General features: G+C 42.3%; 2 protein-coding genes across 2 annotated transcripts; one reads left to right on the top strand and one right to left on the bottom strand.

Annotated features, from left to right (window-relative positions):
• Nucleotides 1-380: 380 nt before the first annotated feature.
• Nucleotides 381-18,499, bottom strand: eIF2gamma (eukaryotic translation initiation factor 2 subunit gamma). The gene is made up of 13 exons (XM_050171785.3): nucleotides 18,393-18,499; nucleotides 17,837-17,900; nucleotides 17,655-17,716; nucleotides 16,631-16,696; nucleotides 15,914-16,035; nucleotides 15,277-15,371; nucleotides 14,172-14,330; nucleotides 12,561-12,695; nucleotides 10,408-10,502; nucleotides 8,563-8,707; nucleotides 7,305-7,474; nucleotides 1,301-1,473; nucleotides 381-522 (listed from the first exon to the last, which is right to left on the bottom strand). The coding sequence occupies exons 1-13, from the start codon at nucleotides 18,459-18,461 to the stop codon at nucleotides 462-464; spliced, it is 1,416 nt and encodes a 471-aa protein (XP_050027742.1). The 5' UTR covers nucleotides 18,462-18,499; the 3' UTR covers nucleotides 381-461.
• A 338-nt stretch (nucleotides 18,500-18,837) lies between these two features.
• S2P (membrane-bound transcription factor site-2 protease) lies at nucleotides 18,838-26,509 on the top strand. The gene is made up of 9 exons (XM_050171784.3): nucleotides 18,838-19,009; nucleotides 19,141-19,413; nucleotides 19,802-19,905; nucleotides 20,280-20,526; nucleotides 22,045-22,228; nucleotides 22,768-22,829; nucleotides 23,984-24,170; nucleotides 24,727-24,802; nucleotides 26,179-26,509. Exons 1-9 carry the CDS (start codon nucleotides 18,941-18,943, stop codon nucleotides 26,402-26,404), a joined length of 1,428 nt encoding a protein of 475 aa, XP_050027741.2. The 5' UTR covers nucleotides 18,838-18,940; the 3' UTR covers nucleotides 26,405-26,509.
• Nucleotides 26,510-27,312: the final 803 nt, after the last annotated feature.

The raw sequence follows: 27,312 nt of genomic DNA, 5'->3' as shown, positions 1-27,312 counted from the left end.
CCGGCCTAGATTCGAGTAAATACGGTGCTAACTACAGCTGCATCTAGAAACACAATCATTAGTAAGGAAAACACGGGGAAGGCGGGAGATGGAAATTCAAGACGATGAGTAAAACGAGAACAACGTGAAAGCAAGAAGCAATGTTTCAACAAGTGGACTTGTCTTCTTCATTAGTAAGGAGTTAGCTGGGGCTATAAAGACTGCACAGCGGAATGCTTGAGACCAATTTTCCTCACCTAGGGTCCTTTAACAAGCAGGTAGTGCACAATTATTTTTTAGTCTTTGACATCGCAAAACATTATTCTTTAATTAATCTATTTTGTTCGGAATGAAAAAAAATTATAGAAAAGTGTAGTGAAGTTTTCTACTGTAGACAACAGTGACCATTTTTATCATGTTTATTTGTGAACAAAGAAAAAAAATAATAACTGACGTTAAACTGATGCTCTCAACTTTAAACCTCACTCTTGTGAAGTCGGCTTCACAGTGATGCCTCGTCGAATCTGGCCCCAACCGATCAACCTGAAATGATATGAATACAATAAGTTGGTTGCTACAAATTCAACACTGCAACAAAAGTCATTGCAATAAATGTGCAACACTAAAAGTAAGCGTCAAGCAGAACAGCAACCAGACGTCATGTGTACTTATTGACGCATAATGAACCAGCTTATTACAATACGTAAATCCTTATGAAGCACCAAGCAAGAACCAGATCAAAGGGGGAAAATTTTCTTTTTGTGCTGGGAAATTCCTAACTTCAGCATCTGCAAAGCCTAATCTACACAGCACTCCAACAGTTTCCAAAAAAAAGATATTCCAAACATGAAGAAAAAAAGAAACATTTGTGTTGGCATTGATGGCAAGAATTGATTGACCTATAACAGATTACTTGTCCTAATGCAGCATGGAGGCAATGAGGAACACCATAGTGGAAGGATCCAGATTAATTTTGACCACCTGTGGACCACAATCCAAGTACATAACCTTTTTCGTTTTTATTATTATATTTATATTTTTTCATTTCAACCCCATCGAAATGTGGCCATTATGGCTGGTAATTGAACCGACAACCTTAAGCTCAGCAGCAGTACATTAAAGGCACTGAACCACGGCAGAGGGTTCTTGATGGCAAGAAAAAAAAGCTCGAATTCACATAAAGACACGCAAATTCACAGAGCTGTCTTTTATACCCTTCGTCACTAAGTGCAGCCATATTGGCGCTGCCTAAAAATTGGCAGCAAGCTTTGAAGACTGGTCTAGTGCTGCTCAAGCTGCAGGTGGAGGCTGCCACTCTCACCTCCAGTGTTTCTCCACTCGTCTGCTGAGGGCAATCTTCTCGCCAATCTCGGTGCAGACTGGGCTGGTCAAGCTGATCTTTGCCAAGTCTGCCTTCACGGCCAGAACACGACCTCCCGTAGAAAGTGACCCAATGTTCACCATGAGGACCTCATTCTTTGACAGCTTTTGCACCTGCGGGCGCCAAAAAGTACTCAATCAGAAGTGAGCAGACAAAGCATAAGTTTTAAGGGTGTTCAAATAGCGAAATTTTCTAATCGAAAGAAGGGAGAGGCGGGCTTCCATTGCAAGGCAGTACGTGTCTGAGTGGAACACGCGCTCACAAAACCTGATGTGTAAAGTCCCCTCCCGCGTTGGCTCGGGTTTTCAGAGCCCATGCACCCCAGCGTGCGCCTTCTGCACTGTGTCATCTGCTAGCCTACTGCTCCGGCTGCTGTGAAGGAGACACTGATATCCAAGGACTCCCAAATTTCGGAATATGATTCCGTAGTATCAGGGCATTGTTAATACACACGGAAACTGAATAATAATCGTTACTATGAAAATTTAGGTATTCTGAAGTTCGTAGTACTGAACCACTTTTACATCAAAACTATAAGCAGTAAGTATGGGATCTATGAAATGTTCGTTAATCTGAAAGATTCGTTAATGTGGTCTTCATAGCAATGAGGTTTCATCGTAAAGTAAAAGCTAATTAAATTTAAAATAACAGATGATTTGGCCTCCAATCTATGGCTTGAAATGTTCATTATTTGCAAGTGCTACATACTAAACTTATGAAGTTGTCAATGTTGAATATTTACCTACTATTATGTACATGCAGTTGCCGACCAATTTTTCGGACTCCAAAAATTCGGACATGCTCGATTATTCGGTCCGCTTCGCGGCACCGCCACTCTCCCCATAGACTATAATGTATAAGAACTGCCGAAAGTTCGGACACCTTGCAACCTCTAGTCTGATTTTTCGGACACTCCTTGAGCCAATTCAATCGAGAGCACCATGCACGACTTTGACCGCTGCATGGTTCGACTTGCTGAACGACATTTTTGTATTGAACGGGGCCTCGTTGCTGCCCCACGAAGTGGCGCTACTGCAAATCCCCGCTCATCATCATCATTTCTGCCCGGTTCGATAGAGTGGCTCTACAGCAGTTCCGGTTTCAGCTTAGTAAGCCATGTCAATACAATCCAGCAGCTGATTTGTTTCTTCGCGCACGACGCTGCGAGTAGGCCACGTTTTTCATTTGTGCAACTGGCGTCGGTGTGACGGCATGGTGATGTTTGCTTTGCGTGCTGTGTCGAGGTTGCGGTGATCCAACGTGGCATACGGAAACATCGCGTCAAGTGTCTAATGGCGCAGACAGCGCTGGGGAATGCCAGCAAGCGGGTGCCGGGAGGCCTGGGAATTGACGTCTACCGATGTGCTCCCTGCTGACACCGAATATATTCTGCCGAGACCTGCGCAGTGGTTGCATTGAGATTCCAGACACCGTCTCATTTAAGTTTTACAGCTTCTGACACTGCTGTACTGACATGCGCAGAACTCGACGACGGCGAGATCATTCGTCAGGTTTCTGCTGCACCTCCGGACGATGAGTCAGAAGATGACGTACCATGTGCTACGCTGCCGTCGCTTGCAGAGCGTGTACAAGCAGTGACTGTGGTTTCAGCCACCTGTAGTGACCGTACGACCCTCTCCGAGATTCAGGCTTATCTGATTGCATGTAAACAGAACAGCGTGCAATGGCGCATTCATGATTTCTTCAAGCCTACTTCCGAGCCAGAATAAGTGCGTGGAAATCAAGGATTTTTTTTTTCTTAATCTGCTTTTTTGCACACCTGTTTATTCGGACATTTCCACAGTCCCCGTGAGGTCCGAATAAACGGTTGGCGACTGTAAACATATGTGCAGGTGTCCACAGTTCATGTACAAAAAGAAGTTCTTAAAGGGGCCCTGAACCCCTTTTTATCGAAGCACGGAAAGGCATTTGAAGTGAAAATAGGCTATTTCAGAAATACTTTGGCGCAAAAAGTACTGTGTCCAGCAAAAGCGGAGTTATTGGCAATCAAACACGGCCTCTGCTGTGCTCCCGTTCATTCTCCAATGCCTTGCACGACGAAGGCTGCGGCGCAATGGGGCGTGCCCACAACGCTCCGCTTTTTAGATGTCACCGTGGTGTGCAGTTCAAATTTAATTCTGGATGTTAACGTAGGCGCCACGACTTCCATCTCTGGTGCCTACTACTCGCTCTAAATATAAGCGAAACGCAGTTGTCCTCAGCGAGCCACAGTGCGCTTAGCCAGTGGACTTGCGGCGGCACCCCGCAGCAGCCACTGTATATATGCCATGTAGCTGACCACAGCTTGATGTGAGCTATCTGCCAATAGCAGCCGTCTAAGGGAATGACAGAATAGTGCATCCACAATGATGAAATAGTGCGTCTAGCAGAGGGTGAGGACAGGGCCTTCTGTTGAAAAGAAAGCGTTTGAGAGAAAGGTTACTTTGCGTGCTGCTTGCGAGCTCCACACACCACGCATGACAGGCACGTACCCAGGGGGGGGCCCGGGGGGGCCCGGGCCCCCCCCCGAAATCAAGTGGCATACCCCCCCCCCCCCTCCCCACCCACGCCACCACTCCTCACACATTCCTAAAGCGCCGCCAGATCAATGTTGATACTTATCAATGTTGATACTCATCGGTCAGCATTATGCTGCCTTTTTCACTCCTTTTAGATGGCAGTAGCTGTCGGCATCTCTTGTAATGTGAAGGACAGTTTTCTCATAGATTCCGCACCGGCGCGATTAACTCGAGATGCGTTCAGTTGTCACCATCTATTCAACCGTCACGCGCATAGCTGTTGCTTTTGTTAGTTCAACCTTCTCTGTTTAGGCTGATCCTGGGACCAGGAGAGGGATACGGCTGTTACTCAGCTGGTCTGTACTCTCATGGAACGAGTTGCGGCCGGAGAAAACGCCAATTGCGTTTAACTTTTTCATTTGCTTCATTATTTCCTCGAGTTACGGCTCGCCGCGACGCTGGCAGATGCCCGGAACCATATACACGTGATATGGGTTAGATAAGGTGGGAAATAAAATAATGTGCAAGAGCGTCCATCGTGAAACCCTGCAATAACCCTTAAACCCATAAGCAAGATGACTGTCGCCCATTACCTCGTCTGTTTTTCCCTAATTGTATAGCACATTTCGTGCAAAATTGGCAACTGGAAACAAAAAATCGCAAGGAGTTGAGAAATTAAGCGATCTACTAAGGGAGAGAGCCAAGGCAACAACCAAACTGCAAGCAAAAGCGAATAATAAGAAAGTTAACCGTTGTTTATGAGAATATTTATGCATCAACAACTTTTTATTTAAAAAGGAAGTAGAGAAAAGGCCGCCAGAAGTGGAAAACAATTACTTGTTTTGAATGACGCTTCCACAGTTATCGGTCGAACCGCCTCACGTAGCCACTTCTCTGCTGTGCTTATGTGGGTGTTTTTCTAACCTATGGCGGTGAGCGCAGTACGTCTAGAATCGCAGAGTCCTGCGCTCTACGCGGGTGTATGGGACTGGCGGCCGCACAGCGTTACGCAATTCGCGGAACTGTCAAAACTGATCAACAAGGCGAAAATAACTGATATTCGAAACTATAACATGAGAAAGATTGAAGAAGCCGTAAAAAATGAACGCAGCCTGAAATCAGTAAAAAAGAAACCTGGCATAGGACAAACCATGATGTATGCACTAAAAGATAAGAAGGATAATATCATCAGCAATCTCGAAGATATAGTAAAAGCAGCGGAAATATTCTAAGCTGACCTGTATACAGTACCCAGAGGAGTCACGATACCTCACTTAGAAACAGTAATGACCAGGATAGAGAAACTCTCCTGTAACTAGCCATGAGGTCAGAAGGGCCCTGCAAGACATGAAACGATGAAGAGCAGGAGGAAAAGGTGGAATAACAGTCGATTCAATCAAAGATGGAGGAGACATAATGCTTGGAAAACTGGCGGCTCTTTATACGAAGTGTCTATCGACTGCAAGGGTCCCAGAAACCTGGAAGAATGCAGACATACTAATCCACAAAAAAGGAGACATTAAAGAATTGAAAAATTATAGGACCATTAGCTAGCTCCCAGTATTATATAAAATATTTACCAAAATAATATCCAATAAAATAAGGGCAACACTGGATTTTATCAACCAAGGGAACAGGGTGGCTTCAGGAAGAGATACTTTACAATGGATCACATCCATGTCATCAATCAGGTTATCGCGAAATCTGCAGAGTACAATAAGCCTCTCTATGTGGCTTACATAGATTACGAAAATGCATTTGATTCAGTAGAGATACCAGCAGTCATAGAGGCACTACGTAATCAAGGAATACAGAACGCTTACGTAAAAAGCTTGGAAAGTATTGCTACATGCGTGTGGTATTTGTTTGTTTGAACGATGCGCGTGGGCGCCATCACTCCAGAAAAGAGGAGGAAGAACGACCTGGGCTCGCGCTGTGAATCTAACCAGTCAGCGCTGCAACCGTTGTTGTAAATATAATCTGTAAATAGTTTCTCGTCTTACTGACTCGTCCTTCGCGGAAGAATATCTACAGAGGTTCTACAGCTACCTTAATTCTATACAAGAAAAGCAGGGGAGATACCTATAGAGAACGGGGTCAGACAGGGAAACACAATTTCTCCAAAGCTATTCACTGCGTGCTTAGAAGAATTCAAGCTATTAAACTGGGAAGGCTTAGGAATAAAGATCGACGGCAGCAACCTTCGGTTTGCAGATGACATTGTTCTATTCAACAACAATGCAGACGAGTTACAACAAATGATTGGAGACCTTAACAGAGAGAGTGTAAGAGTGGGGTTGAATATTAATATGCAGAAGATGAAGATAATGATAAATATCCGGGCAAAGGAACAAGAGATCAGGATCGCCAGTCGGCCACTAGAGACTGTGAAGGAGTACGTTTACCTAGGTCAATCAATCACAGGGAACCCTGATCATGAGAAGGAAATTCACAGAAGAATAAAAATAGGTTGGATCGCATACGGCAGACATTGTGAGCTCCTGACTGGAAACTTACCATTATTATTAAAAAGTAAGGTGTGCAATCAGTGCATTTTGCCAGTGCTGACATATGGGGCAGAGACTTGAGAGCAAGTTAAGGACAGCGCAAAGAGCGATCGAACGAAGATTGCTAGGCACAACGTTAAGAGAGAGAAAGATAGCGGTTTGGATCAGAGAGCGAACTGGTATAGACGATATTCAAATTGAAATCAAGAGGAAAAAATGTAGCTGGGCAGGTCATGTAATGTGCCGGTTAGATAACCGTTGGACAATTAGGGTTACAGAATGGGTTCCAAAAGAAAGGAAACGCAATCGAGAACGACAAAACACTAGGTCGAGCGATGAAATTAGGAAATTCGCGGGCGCTAGTTGGAATCAGTTGGCGCAGGACAGGGGTAATTGGAGATCGCAGGGAGAGGCCTTCGTCCTGCAGTGCACATAAAACACGATGATGATGATGATGATGATGATGATGATGATGGTGGAGGTGGTGGGCCCCCCCCGAAAAAAAATCCTGGGTACGTGCCTGACGCATGACAGCAAAACTTGGCCGAGATGTTCACAGTAGCGTATGCTACCTGTGGACTACGTTATTTCGCCAAGCCTAAGGGGTGGCTCAGGGCCTCTTTAAGTGAAATCTTGCAGAGGAACTTCTTATCAGAAAATAGAGAGATACCAGCACATCTAGCCAGCATAAACTAACAGCATTATTGAAAGTATAACAACTGTTGCACGGCACCAGTCTCAATATTGTGATATCTAAGAGCTTTGGAAAAGGGGACACAAATTGTCTGCATTCCATGTGTATATGCAGACTACTTGGGTCCTGGTATGTTCTCGGATGTTTAAGCTACTTGCATCCTCTAATCTAAAGCTCTCTATCCACGGAAAGATAAGCGGAATCTTCCTCTGCCATTGCCGCACCTTGGCACCTTTCTTGTCACCCTCCGTGCGCACACCAAGCAGCCGCCTGAGGAGGAAATAGGAGATCTCCAACTCAATGTAGATGTCGGGCAAGGCACCCACGGCTCCCAGCACCTGGCCCACCATGCGGTCAGCTCGTGACAGTGTAGGGTCAATCTTGGTGCCCACACCTGCATTTGCAAAGTACAGTACATGCAGACACGGAAAAGCTCCCCTTTCATGCTTGCTAACCAGTGAACATTAAGATTGGTAAGAATCCAACGGAAATAACAAAGTGGAAAAGGAGATAACATGCACTTTTCCAAGTTTGCCTTGAGCACAAAACATTTGTGGGATCACCGTATAAACTCCAGCAAGGGCGTACATGTGTAAGAACTGTGCCCCTAACTTGGCCACCCAAAATTTAAAGAAGTTTAAAGACATTATGCATGGCATGCAATGCCTCTGGACAACATTGTGAAAAGCTTAATGTCACCAGCATATCAAACACTATAAATGGCATGGAGGGCAACTGCATCCACAAGTGTGCCACCGAACCAGGCCCGAACAATGGCAACAGCAACAGTGGTGACGTTTAGACGAGGATAAGGCATGTGGAGTGCTTGTGTGAAGAAATAAAAACATTATGAAGACAATAACATACAGTCTTCATGTACAAACAGGTCATGGGGATTACGTACTTCTGAAAAAAATTCGATGGAAATGGCCAGCCTTCATATAAGGACAGCATCTCATCAATGTGCGGCCCTTACACGAGCATATACAGTATATACACAATTTAATTACCATTTGCCTAAAGACGCAACACACAGGCCATAGAAAACTAGGAACAAGAGCAGAGGTTGAGAAGCAACACACTGTTTTTCAGATTACAGCGGCTTTTTCGGCAACTTTGTCGAATAAATTTGCTTGAAGCAAGCACCTATCTTAACGCCTTTCACTGATTTCCAAGGGTGTGTGAATGATCAGAACATTTTCTGGAGCAGAAACTATTTTTAGTAAAACTTCACAAATTAATCCTAAAATTGTAGAACGTGCACAAACTTATAAACACCATGGAAAATTTGGGAGACTTGGCACGTATGTGTAAGTGCATGGGCACTTTTGCAATCTGTCTCCCTTAATTAAGCACGTCTAGGAAGCAAACTCATGACCTCGTGCTCATTGGCAAGATGCCATAGCTACTGAGGCATCATGGCGGGTAATAAAGTGAAGTACAGAGGAATAGAATCAAAAAAGAAAACAAAAGGGAACGCACCGATGAGACCGCCAGGTACAGCGTACATTAGGTCGTTCTGCTCTGTGCAGAGAGAGAGGATGCGGGAGAATATGGGCTTGCAGAGCAGCTTTCCCTCGTCATCCTTGGACACAATGCCAGGCCGCACCTCAATCTCCTGGCCCACCTGGTGACCCAAGATAAAGAGTGTCAGCAGATCAACTTGAACTGCACAAAAAAAAAAACTTGGAGGACGCTTAAGCTTCGCCTTTAAGAGTGGAATGCAATAGCGTTCAAAGACCCCTTACTGCTTTTCATGCGTCCTGGCAAATGCAGCTTATGTAACCGTAACGTTTACCAGGCTACAGACGAACGCTATGTACAAAGGCAAGCTTTCTGGCAGAAACGCAGCCTGTTGCGTGGGTCGATCTCCTGTTATTGTTTCGCACTTCTAGTATTTCAGTCTGGGAAAAGCTAACATAAAGGACATGCGCTGTCCACTACACTTGTTTAAGGGCTGCCGTTCCCGAAATTCTGAGGAATAACTTTGTAAAGAATGAAAGACAAAGTATGAGCAACTTTCGTGGTAGAGAAGTGGTTGGGTATGCGTGGCTCGGAATTTGGTTCAAAATCCTTTTTGCCAAGGCAACGTCCTGCTGAAGCTAGATGCCGACGTGGGACGCCTAGATTTTTTGCGGCACGGGCTCCTTAACGCTATCGCGTCAAAAAATTAGCAAATACTAACATCCTCAAGAAATAATCTGTAGAAGTTAGAGACATTCAACGTTTCAGCTTTCATTCTTGCGCCTTAAGTGACAGAACTGTTGTGGCTGATCATGGACCACCAGGTAGAATTGCACAACGAGCTGTAAACCTTTTACTGCGACAGCAGTTAAAAGCTCAAAACTAGGTGTTTTCGAATATTATATTTTTAATATTTGTATTCGATTTGAAAACTAGGTATTAGAAGATTTTCGAATATTCGTCTGGATATGAATAGAGCAAACATGGCTTTTAGCATTTATTTCTATCTAATCTAAGAAAGTGTGTCCGATTTCGTGCTGAATTTTGTGATAATTTTATGCTGCTGGCAAAACTTTGCCTGTAAAACAGGCTTAGCCACTAGGTGCCTAAGCTTTGCAGGAAAGCCATCCTCTCACTGGCAATCGGCATGGGTTTGCGAACAGCAAGGGTGCACTCTTTTCAGGTTCCACCCCCCATCCTGAGCTTACTGCTGGACAGCAAATGCAATGAGTGACAGCTGGTACAGGGTCAGATGCTTCTGAGTTTACAAGAAATTGATACGGCATAATAAGGCAAAGGCTGGTGAGAGCAGACAAATAGCAGAAATTATTCAATTTTCCAAAGCTAACTTGAGCCAAATACACAATCCTTTAGTATAACGGCTTATTTTTTTACCAATGACAATGTAAATGCAATGTTCCAACATGTCAGAATAAACCAATTTGGTAATAAGTGCATGTGCATACCATTACTCAATATTCAATTCAATATTCAATGCTAAGTAGTCATATTCGATTCGTATTCGAAAACTTTGATATTCGCACACCACTCCTCAAAAGTGAAATTGCTGTGTTGGTCCACCCTTTTCGTCACGTCAATAATGCATCCTTTTTGGTTTGTTATCTTTCCATAAATAAATAAAATAAAAATTATGCCAATAATGATGCTCGTAGTTGTCACAATAAAATTGTCATTATAGTGTCGCCAAATTCGGCCAGCTCTTCACACGGCTTGCACCTTTGGCATAGGGCAAAGAAAAACAAGCGAACTGGCAAGGAACCAGAAAGGAAATTAGGTGTCATGCATTTTGAAGCTCCAAACTAAAACTGGGCTGATTACACGCACTCTCACAAGTATGCCTACCTTCAGCACTCCTCTCAAGATGGAGCCACCAGCAACACCTCCTTTGAGGTCGTCAACCTCGCAGCCGGGCTTGTTCACGTCAAATGATCTAATAACTGTCAGCAATTAGAGAGAGAGAGAGAGAGAAAAAAAACTAAGGAATGGTAAAGAGCATATACGTTAATAGCGCTCAACAGGCAATAAAACATGCCTGCACAAAATGATAGACTTGTCCATGCTGCTTAATGCCATTAGCAAGGCACAACATCCTCTTGAAGAAAATAAAACACCATCTCTGCTGTGGCATATGCTGTGCAATAGATATTGTTTGCTGTATCACTGCTCATTCCAGAAAATACTGTAAAGTATTCAGAGAAGTAAATTTTGCTTAAGGTTCAGCATTTTCAGTAAAAAAAAAATGTGCAAAATGGGAAAATAAGAACCAGATGCTGAACCCTACTTATACTGCGTCAATGCTGCAACACTACAGGAATATCAAAAAGGAAGTGGTAAGCTACATTTTGAAATCATCACTGAATTTCAAAATAAAAATGCAGACAGAAGCTGAAGTCACTTAGCAATCCCACCTCACTGAACAAGTATGATGCCTCTCATTTGTACACAGTGTAAAATAAAATTAATATACACTAAACCTCATTATGTATACGGAAGTTAAAGAGGAAGCCAGAATTACTTTATTATATCCGTTATTACATGTACGGCAATATGAATTTATATGGGGATTTCAAGGAGAATTTCACTTCATTATATGTATTATTTTCTTATACTGGTTTTTGGAACGTATATACTATGCATATATGAGGAAAAACAAAACAGTGAGATACTTTTCAGCACCAAATACTGAGGAGCCACATTTTCATGTCCATGCAGTAAAGCAAAACGGTTTTGCAGTGCAAACAGGATAAAAAACTCTATACATAAACTTTCAGGAGGACTACTGAGTGCACCTTTACGTACGATCTTGGTCACCATAAAAATTTAGTAACCTGTATGTATCTCTATACTACAGGACAGTGAACATTGCAACATTAGAGAGCTTTAGTATAGGAGACGCAAGCGGCTTGTGTACGCAAGAACTAGGGGTGACAGTACTGTGCATGCGCACACCCTTACGTCTGGATACTTACGTCTGGCGACTACTGCATGCGCAGTACCATCGCCCCTAGTTCGTGCGTATGCAAGCTGCTTGCATTCCCTAAACTAAAACTCTCTATTATGGTAGCTTGGCAAAGAGACAAGGCAAGGCTGATGAACATCCATAAAATCAGCATAACAATCCTAAGTGTCCCTTCTGTAAAAATTACTTTTAGCAAGTCAGCTTCTTTTTCTTTTCTGCATATTTTTTGCTGTAGAGGTAAGCAAATATTCTCTAGTCATGACACAAATTGAATGTCTCTGTCTCAAATGAATGAAAATTTGATATTCAATTCCACACTCCAATATATTCAATTATAGAAAGACATATTGGATTGCTACAACTATCATAGCGTATATATATATATATATATATATATATATATATATATATATATACGTGTGTGTGTGTGTGTGTGTGTAGAACAGGCCATGCATGTGGTCTGGAAGCCACTTCACATGCCCATTATGGGTCAACCAACTATGGTAGTCTGTTACTTTTTATTTTCAACCGAACTAGATTTATGGACTTGCAATAGCACAGCATGTGCTGAAGGAAGTCAAATTTCTTGGCTTCCTTATTTCTCCATGTCTTTTGTTCTATATTCAGAAGGAGAAAAATATTTGGCCCTCAATTTGGTATTTGAAGCATGTATTTCTTTTATAAAAATGTTTTTTCTGCTCAAATACTTCTACTAGTAACCATCCAGTTATTTTAATATCACAAATTCGCTACTTCTGAGGCAGTGTCGCCCCTGTGCAGTATATTTGATCAATTAGTTTAGGGGATATCTCTATAAGCCGACCGTCTAAGCCAGCTGACAGAACGCCTGTCACTGCAGTGGAACATCGTGCAGATGCTGCAGTGTGGAAAGGTTAAAACATTCCCGGAAGCGATAGAGAATGTTGCCTCTACAACTGCATGCCCGCAAACACGGTGAATATAAACCCAGCATGCTGCAACCTAAATCTAAGCACACAGCCACACACAGCGAAGAAAGAAATAATAAGTAGCGCACCAATAAGACGGGGCTCGGAGACAAAATCCCTCAGGGGCATGGGGATCTTCTTGACGATGTACTCGCAGATAACTTCAATGTTGTACTTCAGTTGGGCCGAAATGGGAACCACGGGAGCACCCTCTGCCACAGTCCCTGAAAGACACAGGACCAGATACTTTCAAGATTCAATGTATCTATCCCAGTTCTGAATGGAAGGTTTATTAAGTAGGGTACTGGTTTGGGCGAGTTGAAAAAAAATTTAATTACAATCTGATTATGAGGCACACCGTAGCGGGGGACTCGGGAAATTTGGACCACCTGGGGTTCTTTAACGTGCACCTAAGTCTAAGAACACGAGTGTTTTCGCATTTTGCCCCCATCGAAATGCAGCCGCCATTGGTGGCAATTCCATGACAGTAGACTTCTGTGCACAAACTGGAGAACGAAGACAGGAGGACTTGACAAACACAAGCACGAACTTTCACCTGAGCTTTCTGCCGAAAAGGGTGAAGTTTTATACATAGACAATGTATAATGTGCATCTGGTTGGTAGAAACACGGGGAAAAAATATAAAATATTTAAACAAACAAGTGGAATATGGTTGTGAGCCAACATTGAAAGATTACACGGTGGGTTAGATGGAAGCATCCAAGCCAAGTGACGAGAAATCGTTGAGGCAGCAGAGATTAACTGCCTGAGGATTAAGTGCTTCAGTGCTGCTTTGTTATGGTCGTCACAAAAAGCTGGAAAAAGGGCTGGCAAGGTCCACAGCTAAAAAACAAGCAGTTCTAGGCACACGCCACGCACTGATACGTCCCTCAGTATTTGCCACAAGTGATACCATTGTCTTATACTACTTGTTTGCTTATAGATTCCTTGTTGTTGTCTTTCCTTGTGTGTGTTTTTACCAACCAGATGTATGTAAGACATTGTCTATGTATAAAACTTCACCTTTTTTTCCAATGAAATTCAGTTGAAAGTTTATGCTCCTGTTTGTCAACTTTCCCGCCTTCGTTTTCTAGTTTGTTCACAGAAGCCTACTATCATGGAATACTTGGTTAGCCTTATACTGGTGTCACATGTACACTTCTAATCGTGATTGGGGCCAATTCGGATCATATTTCTTGATTGCGATCGACAGTGGTTGCTGCTACACGGTTCAACGATCCACATCGAGTTATTGTCGTCGGCTGATCGCATGCAACTCTCAGAACTGCGTAAGCCAAAATATGGTCAAATTTGAACAATATTTAAGTCTTTGCAACTTACTATTTCTAATAAAAGGGTTGTTAAATGTTTTTTAATGCGCTGCCTTAACACTTTGTTTTTAGCGTTTTCAGAATACTGCGCTAGAGAGCACAGACGTCAACCTGAAATCGAGAGGCCTGATCGCGACTGTCTGGATCCAGATCCTGCAAGATTGCGATAGCAAGTGACCGTGTAGCAAAACACTCGATCCAGATCAATCTCAATACGGATCAGCCCCTACCGCGATCAGAAGTGTACATGTGACACCAGTACTACTGATTTAGTGTTTCTCCAGACGTGTCCCTTTGACGTCAAGGGATAACACAAAAAAGCTATCAAAGCCAGCAGGAAAGCAATAAGTGCATAAGTGTGATGCATACCTTGCACGAACTTGAGGATCTGCTGATACTGCTCCTTGGCTTGCGACTCCTTGACAAGGTCAATCTTGTTTTGGAGGATTAGGATATGCTTCAGTTTCATGATCTCGATGGCAGCTAAGTGCTCGGACGTTTGCGGCTGCGGGCACGATTCATTGCCAGCTGTCAAGGTGAAACGAAACAGCATCATGCAACGTCAGATGGAAATCATCGGTCACTTAAAAGGAATTAAAAAAAGAAATGCAGCGAAAGCTAGATTCCGGTGTCTCACATATAGAAGAAGTTTATGCTGAAGGTCACTGTGAACAGAACAAGAATAGTTGCACATAAAAAAAAACCTGAAACTTAACCCTTTTCGTAGAAATCATGAGCTGTGATTACTGAGCAGTTGCCGAAATTATAGAAAAGAGCCCTACTCATTCAATGAACCTTTAATTACCCTTATAATTTTCCAGAGGACTCGAGCGACACAGGAGCATCACACGAGCCAGCCTGTTAAATTCCTTGAAAAGAGGCATTTCTTTTTCCAGTTTCCCATGAAATGCTCAACTTCAAATGACGCCGACTGCCCCACAGGCTCGCAAGAAACACTGTTTCTATGTTTTTCACTCAAAAAGATATTTCTGACAGAGCAGTTGCAATAACACTGCTTTTTTTTTACAGAAGTCGTCTTTTGAGCTCAAGACATAATTATATAGATTCATTATCGAAGGCATGCATACCGGGGGTTCTGAAGAAATGAAACTAATTTCCTAAATGACTTGGCATGCAATCTGAAACTAAAGCCTGTAGTGCATATTTGGCATTTTCAAGTTGTCAGGACATTCAGTTCTTTTTTTCATAGCACCCCTGGCCCCCATACTTTTGATGCTAGGTATACACAGTCCTTTGGTGCAAGTTAGAAAAACGTGAGTTGGTGCAATGAACCCCACGACTGTTATAAAACTAAACTATAATTTTTTTTCACATTAATTTAATGTGCAGCTTTCTTTTCCAAATTCACAGAACTGCCCAGACTAAACAAACATAATGTATCTTTTACACATTATTGTGACATTTAATCCGTGCTTAATGCATCAATGAAAACAATGAGAAGCAAGAAACTAACCAATAAGAAGCAAAGCAGCATCCATGACAGCTGCTCCGTTCAACATGGTAGCCATCAAAATGTCGTGGCCAGGACAGTCGACAAAGGAGACATGCCTACACAAAGAAGCGGCACAGAAAAAAAAAGCTATGTAAACAAAAGCAGTTATGCAGGCTATCAGTATTCACGAAAGAAACTGCAAATGTCAACACTCAAAGCAATGGTAATGATACACAAGAAACAAAGTAACAAACAAGGGAGCTACTAACATGATGTTGAAAAGCAAAGCTACCCTATGTGATCTTGTAAAGATAAAACTGGTAATAACAAGTACAATGCCACACAAAATGTGTCTTACGTACAATATTCATAGGTTTGCTCAGAAAATGCCAAGTAACAACTCAACTACAACTACTGAGAAACGAATCCACTTTGCTTTCCGAAGTCTCATACTTATTGCCAATGCCGACGAGACTGCCTCATAGTAACTGCTACAACTTTCGCCATGACATGCAACTACTGGCAAAATATGCAGCGCGTATGATTATGACACACACAAATGTGCGAGCTCTTGTTAAAAGAACATTGCTTATGTAGTTCACATGGCAAAGGACCACCAAAAAGAAGCGCATACTACATAACTTGCAGTGCAACTTACCTCAGCAACCTAAACCGGCCATTGCAGCCAAGCCGATCACAAGGAAAGTCATCCTCTTTGCTGCTGCCAGCCGACCGATAACATGCTGGACGAATGCACTTCTCGTCGTCACACTTGTATATCTGCATAACATGGATACATTTTTTAATGTAACATTATCAGTAATATAAGAAGGTATATGTGCATGAAGCAAAAGATAACCAATGGGAGAAAATTAAAAAGCATCTAGTAGTTTAGCTAACTCTCAACAATATTGGATAATCTTGGAAGACACCAGCGCCTTCTTGTGGTCTATTTCTTGTGCTTTACATTTGTTCTCTTGTGCATTTTTTTCTTTTCTTCACCATCCTTTAATGTTTCTTGTGCATACTTCTGTTGTACGTTAGCACAGAGTTCAATGTACTGTGGCTAAATTTTGTTTGTTTCTGTTCTTGTTTTGTCTCTAACACGCATTACCTGTGTGAATGTGTACTGTAATGAACCCTGGCTTATTTTAACACCCCTATGTAATGCCCTTTAGGAAACTGCAATTCAAAAAAAAAAAAAAAGTCAATGCATCATATCACAAAATTTGCATACTCCCAAATGATGCAATAGCCATGCAATAGTATGACTATCATGCTTCCCAGCATGCTCTACATGCCAACTCTTTACAGTGCAAGTTTGCATGCACTAGTGTGTCATACTGGGTTGTATCAAAATGAACACTTTTCTTACCTTAGCATTAGCATAACCAAGCTTGATGGTGATGTTACGTTCCAGTTCATTCTTGAATCTGACAGTCTAGGTGAGAAGAACAGAGCTTAGTCAGGGACTAATATTGGACATTCACAGTGCTCTTTCAGTTTCTATGCTTTGGAAATGCAGTGCATGTCACAGACTAGTGTGACGCATATACAGCATTAAAGATGGACATGCGACATGAAACATACAGTGCTCGTCCTGTCTATTTTATGCCACGTGTTTGTCTGCAATGTTGCAGATGCATTACGTCAGTCAAACAAATGACAAGCACAGATTTCTGCCTCAACTGCAGCTGACTAATTTGCTTATTATTATGCCCGGCAACCCAGGCAAAACTTGTACAGATTAGCGTGAAGAAAAAATAAGCACTTTGTCGCACCAATTAGAAAGCAAGCAGACACCATACTTCACTTCCTAGAGTTGGTGAGCCAACCAAAAGTACAACCACCAACTGGCGACACTATAAACAATCATTTAAACCAAAGCAAGCACCATGTAGAAGACAATGTTCTCTGTTCCATGTGAACAGAACTACCACATGTGTAACATGATTTTGCATTAACATATTGATACGAGATAACTTTCAAGTTCCTGGGCAGAGGAGAGGAGAGGCAGTTACACCAGCTTCCACATGGCAATGTTTACTTGCATTGTAACTCGTACCAAAGTTGATTATGTAAGCCTGCAAAATATGAGTGTTTGTCAGCCATTTTACACAGGTGGCAAACTTTCATTTGTGTTGCAAGCTTACAAGTTTTTCACTTAGTCTTGAGACCCAAACAATTTATGCCAAACAGGCAGCTTTCTGCATTTCGTAGTTCACTGTTAGGTTTTTATTGTCTTTTTGTGTGTTTTTCCTCCTTCTTCCTTTTTTTTTTACTCCGAAGCCCAGGTTGCTGTTAATTAAAGAATGCAATCCCCGTTAGCTAAGTTAACGCCCATTCCAAGAGTCAGTTCTACGACAGCAAATGGTCGCTTTTTGGTTTCTCTTTCTCACCTGTACACCAGAAATCGCCTTCACCACAGTCGATTTCCCATGAGCCACATGGCCAATCGTTCCTGCACCACAAACCACTTCGTTTAGTTCTACACCACAACCTTCCAGCAGTTCCATTTTCAACCACGAATCAGAACAATTAACAGGCATGCAATGATAATAGGAGATCGATATTTACATACCTATGTTTATAGTTGCTTGCCTACTGATCACTTCAGGTGTAAACGGTGTCAACTTATTGATGTCCTGAAAAGCAGTAACGACAGTAAGATATAGAGATCAGAAACACTGACACGACGACATTTAAGACCTTCAGTTATACGACAATATTTAAGAGTTGCGCGAACACGACGACGGCGTACGGAGGTTCGTGACCTATATGCCTGTCGTCAACAGGCGCCACAGCTCAACGATTAGCGGGTAGGGCAAGGCATCGTAACAACCTTGGAAATGAAAGAAACAGTTTGAAGCGACAAAACAAAGAGAAAGTTCAGTGCGGTGTTAATGCAGAACGGAAGTACAGACAACACATTTTTGTCGGTCTACGAGCCGAGAGGTAAGCCAACGGCAGCATATGATCACGGAAAACACCGGGCTACGGATGACACATTTGGAAAGCCGGCGACATGCAGCTGACACGTGCGCGCTGAAGGCAGCGCCGTAGATACACGATCTGAAATTTCAACATAAGCTATTGGCGTATTCTCGCGAAAAACATAGTACCCAAGGTCCACTTACTAGTTTATCGAGGTCTTGTCGCATTAAATGCGGCTGCCCCTGAGGTCTCGCACACTCGCCGCCCGCCATGTTGAAAAAGAGAGCTGAACAAAACGCGAAAAGACACACTCTTCCTACACTTCCTACATACCAGTTTAACAAAAGAAGTTAGTATACTCATAAATAAATATCAGAGTATCTATTTTACCATAACTTAACTTTCTATTTGAACACCTTTTAGCGCTAATTTAAACTGTAAAAAAGCAGAAAATGAGAACCAATTTACGTTTTTTTTTATGTATCACATTTTAACCAACCACGAACATATGCTACCTAAATATCAATTTTTACTTTTTGAACGTATTTTTAATTGAAATATAATACTAATATTTTTACCATATAACATATTACCTTATTATTTTTGTTTTAAGAGTTTTTAGAAGATTTACTTATCGCAGACGCTGCGGACTTGCGCTGAGTCGCGTTGCTCAGGCAACGAGTCAAAGATGGACGCTACCTGTTGGTTTTAGCTGTTCTAGCGGAGGCTGCTCTTGCATCATTCTCCAAACATGATCCCATTCGTTATCTGCGTGCTATTCTTCTGGACAGCATTAAACTTTACGGACTATGTGTTCAAGGTAACTAGACGAATATCGTCGCTTCGCTCACTAGACAGCGTGTCGAAGCGAGCGTGCGTTGAAAAAATAAAACCGACGATGTCAACCGCCAATTCCGATTCCTTCTTTTTCGGTCTTTTGAACTTTTGCAGACGTGCATGCTGTACCCGTACGTCAACATGCTGGATCGGAGTGGTATGAGCTTGAAGCTGTTTCGCGCGCAGTTCTACTTCACCCGATTCAACCGTGTGGTGCACCAAATGGGGAGAAAAAAGCCGCGATTTCTGTACTGGTGGTTCACCGTGGGCACAGTTGCCAGTATCGGATGCATTGCGCCCGCCGTTTGGGTGCTCGCGAAGACTGCCTCTGGCATGATCCGAAGTGCTGCAACCGGAACGCAAGAAGTCCAAGTCCTCGAGCCTTCTGCAAGTGCCCGTTTCTGTGTGCTGTTTTTCTTGCATGGGCCCAAGCTTGTTATCTTTGTTATAACAAAGCAAAGCTTGTTAGCTTTGCTGTCTTGTTATCTTTTCGTTGCTCTGATGAGCAATGCCATCCGATCGTCAAATTGTAATTTGTAATTATAACAAACGGGCACACCACGTGCATATGTACGACATTTTTGTGTTTACCTTTTGCCACATGCGAAAGTACATTTTAGTTTTTGCTTAGCTCGCGCTGAACTAGAGATCAGAGTTAGAGAGGAACCTGCTGTGTTCCTTGATTGCGTGATCAAGCACTGTAGGTAAGAGAGTTCGTGCAAACATAAGAGCCCGCTTTGCTTATAACTCTTTTCTGGCTTGTCCACAACTGCAGCTACCCGGCGTCAACCTTCCGTTGTCGGACATCTTCTACTACATCGCGACGTTAATTGTGTGCAGCATATTCCACGAGTTCGGCCATGCTTTAGCGGCTGTGAGGTAACGTACCACTTGTCTTCCCATTTGCTAAACTTTATTGCACTTAACTCTTTCGTTTAGAAAAAAAAAAGCAAAGACTAAACTAGACAAACCCACGTATTACCTTTCATCCCCAGAGTAATAGCGATCTCGGCACCAGCAAGGTTTGGAAATTTGGAAACATTTAAATTTAGTAAGTTTTGCAAGGAACCTTACGTTTGTGACCAACCTTCATACACAAAATAAATAAACATACAGTCTCGAACGAATGCTTCACCAGTCTACGCTGATTTAGTTTTACTGTTAGGTGTCTTTTTTTCTCATAATTCATTACGCAGTCACGAAAGATTGTTGCTTCATGTTCCCACATGTTCAGCAGGTCTCTTGCTTTTCAGGGAAAATGTGCGCATCCAAGGCTGTGGCCTGTTCGTGCTTGGGATATTTCCTGGTGCATTTGTTGACCTCCCAAAGGACCAACTCTCAGTGCTGTCACCGTGGAAGCAGTTGAAGATATACTGCGCTGGAGTGTGGCACAACATAGTTGCGGCCCTGCTGGCATTGCTGCTCCTCTTTGGCAATAAGTTTCTGTTGGCGCCATTTTATGCTGAAAACTCTGGAGTGTCAGTTATCTCAGTGCTCAAGGTGATTCTGCTTTGCCTGTGCTTGAATTTTCTAGCACAATTATATCCTTTGGTGTGACTTCATCTTAAAACCATCATATTTGTCATCGCGTGTGCAACCAGCCCAACGAAGTTGCGCTTCCTTTCTGTCTCATTAATGTTTTCTTACATTTGTTCTTGTCGAAGAACATCAAAGAATGGAAGTGCCTTCCCCCATCCATTGCTTCTACAGAGATAGAAAGTCATTCAAAACTGCCTTCACTAACCACTTTTTCAATTAGATGCACTTTTTTTTTTCAGTTTTCATTTTCTACTAATATGGTGATCATGTACCCACCCCCTCTGTAACATTCCCTGGGCTCTGAGGGTGCTCTAATAATGAATAATCCCCACGGACACTAAATCTGTGTGCTAAAAACTTAGTTAAAGCTTTTTTTTTTGCACCTTCACTATCATTAAACATTGGCAGAGCCAAGACAGATATAGAATTTTGAATGATTCGTTGCATTTTATTGTCTTTCCAAGTGTGGTCTCTATGCCTGAACTCTGAACACCATTGCAGATACAAAAGTGAGATCGCTGTTTCACATGAAGCGTATATGGAAACACTCGGCTAGTTCAGAAGTTCAGCTCATATAATTCACTATTGTTAAAAAAGAAAGAAAAGGAATCCCTGACGTGGTGACATGCTTGAACCGCCAGAAATAATCCATATGTCGATTTTTCAGTGCTTTTTCTTTTTCCCTGCTCGTACTCGGCTCATAATAACAAATTTTGAACAGGTCTAATAAGAGGTGTCCTAAGATGTGTGGAATAAATTTGAATCATTATTAAGTCTGTCAATTCTTGTGATTGCCATGTGTTATCTTAATGCACGCAAATGTGAACAGTGCCATGAAGCTATAACGTTGTTGTGCCCATTTGATTCACTCTGCTCATCATGAACTAAGTTTGCATTGGTTCCATGCTCATCCAGAACAAGACCAGTGCCTCCTTCACCAGGCATGAGCAAAACGAGAACAAGGTGAAAGTGAGAGCCAACGTTTCGACAAGTGGACTTGAAAGAGACAAGTCCACTTGTCGAAATGTTGGCTCCCGCTTTCACCTTGTTCTTGTTTGCTCATCGTCTTGGAATTTCCATCTCCCGCCTTCCCCCTGTTTTCCCTGGACTTCACCAGACATGTAGCACTTAGCTCTCCCACAAGTGCGGGGAATACTGTCAACATGTTCAGCAGAAAGCATGCAATGCTGTTCACTGTTAAAGTGAACACATGATTGCTGATCACTCTTTTTTCCCTCTTTTTCCCTCTGCATGTGTGAAATCGCCCCGCTTTGCAGCAGATGGCTTGCAGTTGGTGGAAAGGGTACATTTCTGCACACCTGTGCAGTGAATCGACATCTGGCACTTGCAGCTAGAGCACAAGCAAAGCGAGAGCCATAAATTAGAGTGCTCCCTTTAAATGTGGACTACACTGTATACCATGCAACATGAATGGCAACAAATGTACTGTAATAAGGCAAATCAGCCTTTTCTTTTTAGGAGTCTGGTGCCCATGGCCCCGGTGGTTTATTGCCAGGAGACCACATTACTGGAGTTGACAGCTGCGATGTTCGGAGTATGGATTCCTGGAAGGCCTGCCTGGTCCAGACCTTGCTACTTCCCCAGCATGGCTATTGCCAGAAGAAGAATGTGGTTGAGTCTGAAGGCACATGGTCTCCAAAAGGTGAGGCAAGCTACTGTAATGCTACGTTAATGCTAGTATGTCCTTGCTAGTTAGTAATGCTACTGTAATGCTAAGGCAAGCTATGTAATGTGCACCACGTAATGTGCAGTCGAGCTTACTTATGATCCAAGCTGTAACAAATTCTTGGTTATTATGAATGAAGATAGGATCATGATCATAATTTTCATACAATATTTTTCTTCATATGGTTTACTGACAGCGAAACCCCACATTGTGATGTTTCACATAAATATTAACTTTACGTGTTGACATTTTGCCAAAAATATACCACACATAACAACATAACACTTATAATTGCATTTAGGATACACTGCTGAAATACTGCTTTTAGAACTACTTTGAGGGTAAGTCGAGAATCATATGAAATATTGATTCATTGGAGTCTGTAAAAAACAACCAGTTACAGTGACCGAATTTTCGGATTTTATGAGGGTCGTTCCAAGTAGACTAAACACTTTTGTACAAGTCTTTCTTATCGTTCTATTTTCTTTCGGTATCACCGTGACACCTCCCTGTAGACTGCTGCCATGGACAGTCTAACAACAGTCTCTGTTTTGCTTACATGGAACATGGAGAAAGAGTGAGTCTGACTGCACTGTACTTGAGAGATCAAATTAAGCTTGTTTTTGTTTACGAGTTGCTTCTGCTGCATGTCCTCCTCTAGCAACAGTTTAATGCGCTAAACTCAGTAGTGTGCCCATTTTTTAGTATTTTCCAGGAATGGATGTTCACTACTGATACTTGCGAGTGCACCTTCTATTTTTAAGTTTGCTATACTGATTATACGACTGCTTATTTTCACTGCTTGCATTATGAAGAACAGTGGTGGGCTTCTAGTGTAAACTACAGTACTGTATAGTACAAGCTTTTTCTTTTTCTTTTTGCTTGATATTACTCCTTAGGTTCTTTACCATCAGTGCTACGTTCCTGAATCAACATAGTGTGTATTATAAAATGTTAGCATGCTACATAAACATGCAGTGATTGCAACTTCCTAGTTTTCTTAGGTTTTACTTGCATGGTTATCTTGTATGTTTTCAAACCACGATTGCTTTCTAGTGCGCTTTAAATTTCATATGTTTATGTAGCTGAACGTAAAGTTGTGCAACACCCCCACACATTCACATTTCTTTTACATGATTCCAAGTGACAATATCGATTCAATGAAAATGTTGCAAATTCTAAGCTACAATGCCTCGTCACTTATAATACATGTTATGGCGCTCGTTTGGTATGCAACATCACTTTTTGTTCCGATCAGTAATATAAGAAACTGATGTTATTAGTGAAGTTAGTAGCCTTGCAATAAATCACCATTTTTATCCGAGTCGTCATTGTAAATATTATTCAGTGCAGTAACACTATAGATGTTTCCATGCTTGCTTATGCAATGTTGAGGTTTAACACTCCCATGATCACACTACAAATTACAATAGTTTTAAGCCTCTAGGATCTGTGTGACTGTGTGACTGCACTAGGTTGTTGCTCAATGATGCATATACATCTATGTGTGTTTAACTGTGGTTGAACAAAAAATGTTGCTGGAGCAATATTATTTGTTTGGCCATACTTAATCATATCAAGCCTCCATCTTACTGTGAGCTTTTATGTTATTTTGCATCTAATATGTGTATTACAGCCTCACCTACGTTGTCATGTGTAAAAAGCATCAAGTGAACTAAGACTTCTGCTTTTGTGTTTCAACTGGCACACCCCGTCATTTGCACATTTCAGAAAAATGTGTGCCTTCCAGCAAGACGCACGCTGCAGATGTCAATCAGGTACTGCAACTCAAGCTGCGCCCGGGATGAATACTGCCTGAAGCCAATACTGGACAATGGGACTAAGCTAGTAGAGGTCAAAAGGGCAAATTGGCAAACAATGCTCTTTCTTGGTCCACCATCAGAGCTTTGGCATTCAGGTGGGTGTACTTCCTAAAGCTCATATTTCAGACTGATGCCTCACTCTTATGTGCAGTGTACTGTAACATGCATTTTTCTTTTATACTTTTTATTCTCTCACTTTCGGTGCTATCGTGTTAGCCTTTTCTTTGATACCAGCCTTTAGTCTCCGCTCTTACAAGAGAGTTTCTCACAGCATAGGATCATTATTGCATCACTAGTGTTGTATTGCTTCTTGTAAGATAAGATAAACCAATTGTTATCATGTGCATGGCATTTACCAGACAGCCTCGAATTATCACGCTGATTGCTGCCCGACATAGAGTGCATAATGTCCAGTAAATATGGGGCCAAGTGTTATTCACACCACTCAACCAACGCCTGTTGGTGATGTTCACCACTGTCACTGTTGCCAACTTGTTGCTCTATTTTAGTTTAGCGGGTACATTACTGCCCTATTAAACAGTTTTGTTGTCCAAGTTTCATCACCTTTTGCTACCCAACTCTCAGCGTGTGTCAAGCCAGTTTAAATGTGGTCAGTTTGCTAACCTGCGATTACAATTTGATGTGCTGCAGTTTCTGTCATCAAGTGGGTCCCTCGGCAACTCTACCTATCTGTGCTGCCAGTACACATTTATGAAGTGTTCCTGCAGTATCCTTACCTATAGTGGTCACACAAAATGTCTGTTTTGTTCTTCAAATGCTCCCGGCAGGTACCGAGCTGCTACTGCAAACAGGCCCTGACCGTTACGTATTTGTGATAAGTACAGGTTGATGCACTAGGTTAACACCTTTGGGGGAAGCCATAATTATTCTGGTGCTGGAAATTCTTTATAGCTTCCAGGGGCACGGCAATATCAAAGTTGTCAGATGTATTGAGTTACAGAATCCTAGGCTAGACGGCCGTAATAACAGCTTTTGCTCCATAGAAAACTATTGCTTGGGCTAACGCTAGAACCTGTGTTGCTGTCTAGCTGCCATTCCTATTTTACCAGGAGCTCCAAAAATAGCTGTATTCCTCACAAGTCCACCTTACAAAGTCAAAGCGGAAGTTGAATGTACGCAAACTTTGGCATGTGTTCTCACTTGAACTGGGGCTTTTTTGGGCATTGGCAGCACTCAGAAGAATACAAGAGGACTTGGAGAGCTGGATATTTCAGCATCAAGTTCTTGTACATGAGAAATGACCCCCTGAAGGCTCAAAATCCTACATACCGGACACTGCACTACACACAGCTAAAGCTTTTACAATGTTTGGCTTCCATTTTAGCATAATCCCATGTACTGAGAAAATTGGTGGCAATGAACACACTCCAGCAAAATGTTCCTGCACTATCCCTTCCTATGGCTGTCATGCATGATTTATAGTTTTGTTCTGCAAGCGCCACCGACAAGTGCTCAGCCGTTACTACAAACATTTCTCTGGCAGTTTTCAAAATAATCAAGAAAGGAGTTCTGCATGGCAATTTCAGTGCAATGGCTAGTGTTAGTATGCAATAGCAGAATGAATAATGTCACAAAGCCCAACATACCATTTTCAATATGCTGAATTAGATACCCCAAAATTCTAACTTAAGCATTGTGAATTTAACGCAATGCCCATATTATCATTTTCGATATACTAGAAGGAGCTTTCAGTTGTGGATAGTTCAGCAAGACATTTACTAAGTAATTAGCACAGTAAGTAATTTTCACTTTTGTAGAGTTTCTTTTCGTTTGTTTTTTGTATGCGTGCACTTGCATACCCAGAAATAGATGTGAAGGAGCTTTCTCATTTTTCTTGGATGTGAAATTGCGTTAAGTGGAAAGCAGAAGAAATGTAGCATGATTTCAATGTAGCTCCTGCTGTTGCCTACAGTTCAGCTGCATGATGGTGTGAGAAAGCCTGATGTGAAGGAGCTTTCTCAGGAGATGTAGCTCCTGCTGTTGCCTACAGTTCAGCTGCATGATGGTGTGAGAAAGCCTCAAGGTTGTTTGTTCATTTGTTGGTTCAAATTGGCATTCATCAACCTTAACTTTGCCTCTCAGTTACATGTTGTCCTTCTCAGGAGCACTGGCACTGCTGAACGTTGTTCCTTGCATTGCGCTTGACGGACAATGGATAACGCAAGGGCTCGTAAAGCTGCTGGTGCAATCAATGCCCTGGCTTCGATCTTCCAGAAAAGGAGTTTACCTCTTCATTGTCTTGGGTGGCACAGTCCTCTTGGCATCCAACGTTGTCCTTGGCGTTTGGAAGCTTTTTGGCCCTAGATAATTTTGGGCCCAAACTGGTCGTGTGTACATAGCACTCGTAATGTAAATACTGTAGGTAACCAATTTTTGCATTTTGCCCCCTGTACATTAAAAACTGTTTTTTGTACATGCGACTTGTTTCTCGCACTCTGTAGACCAGAATCTTTTACTCTTGAACCTGCATTTAAAGCAGCTGCACTTAATCTCCACCTTTGTTACCATGGGCAGGCATGGCCGACACAGGGGCTGCGGGTTGGTCACGGGAAGGATACCGGGCTGGGCGTTATCCTCCTTACTCGTCTGCCCGTTCCTGTAGCCCTTGCAGAAGATGGCTGCCAAGATAGGCACTCCATATTCTAGCCAATAGTATAACATTTTGCAACATTCTTTGAAGAGATAACCTTAAGCAGAGGTTCATTACAGTGAGAAGTGCGAGTGTCTTGGGAGATGGTCATTTTTTATGGTGAACACCTGTGAAATTATGGTGAAGCAGTTATGGTTAAGGCGCTGCAGCATAAGTCTATTTCGACTGATGGGAAAAGCAACAAGTATTAAATGCTGGGGTTCGACATGCAAAATCACAATCTTATTATGGCAAATGTCATAGTGGAGGACTTCAGGTTAATCTTTACCACCTGGGGTTCTTTAATGTGTACCTAAATCTAAGTACACAGACATTTTCGCATTTTACCCTCATCGAAATGTGGGTGTGGTGGCTGGGATTGAACTCTATATTCATCTCGCAAGTTGTTTGTAGCACTGTGGAAGCTGCGAGACTCCTTGGCCAATAGGAAGGCCGAATGCACCTTAAGATATGTTCATCTGCACAGGGTTGTTCGCTCACCACCTCAGTAATTCATGGTACACAACATGGTGCGCAATGGTCTCAACGTGTCACACATTGCTGTGATGCATCATGTACAAAGCAAA

This window comes from Dermacentor andersoni, chromosome 6 (genome assembly GCF_023375885.2).
Source record: "Dermacentor andersoni chromosome 6, qqDerAnde1_hic_scaffold, whole genome shotgun sequence".
In the NCBI taxonomy this organism is placed as follows: domain Eukaryota; kingdom Metazoa; phylum Arthropoda; class Arachnida; order Ixodida; family Ixodidae; genus Dermacentor; species Dermacentor andersoni.
The sequence above is the reverse complement of the archived record's forward strand: the minus strand, read 5'-3'. Positions and strand labels throughout refer to the sequence as shown.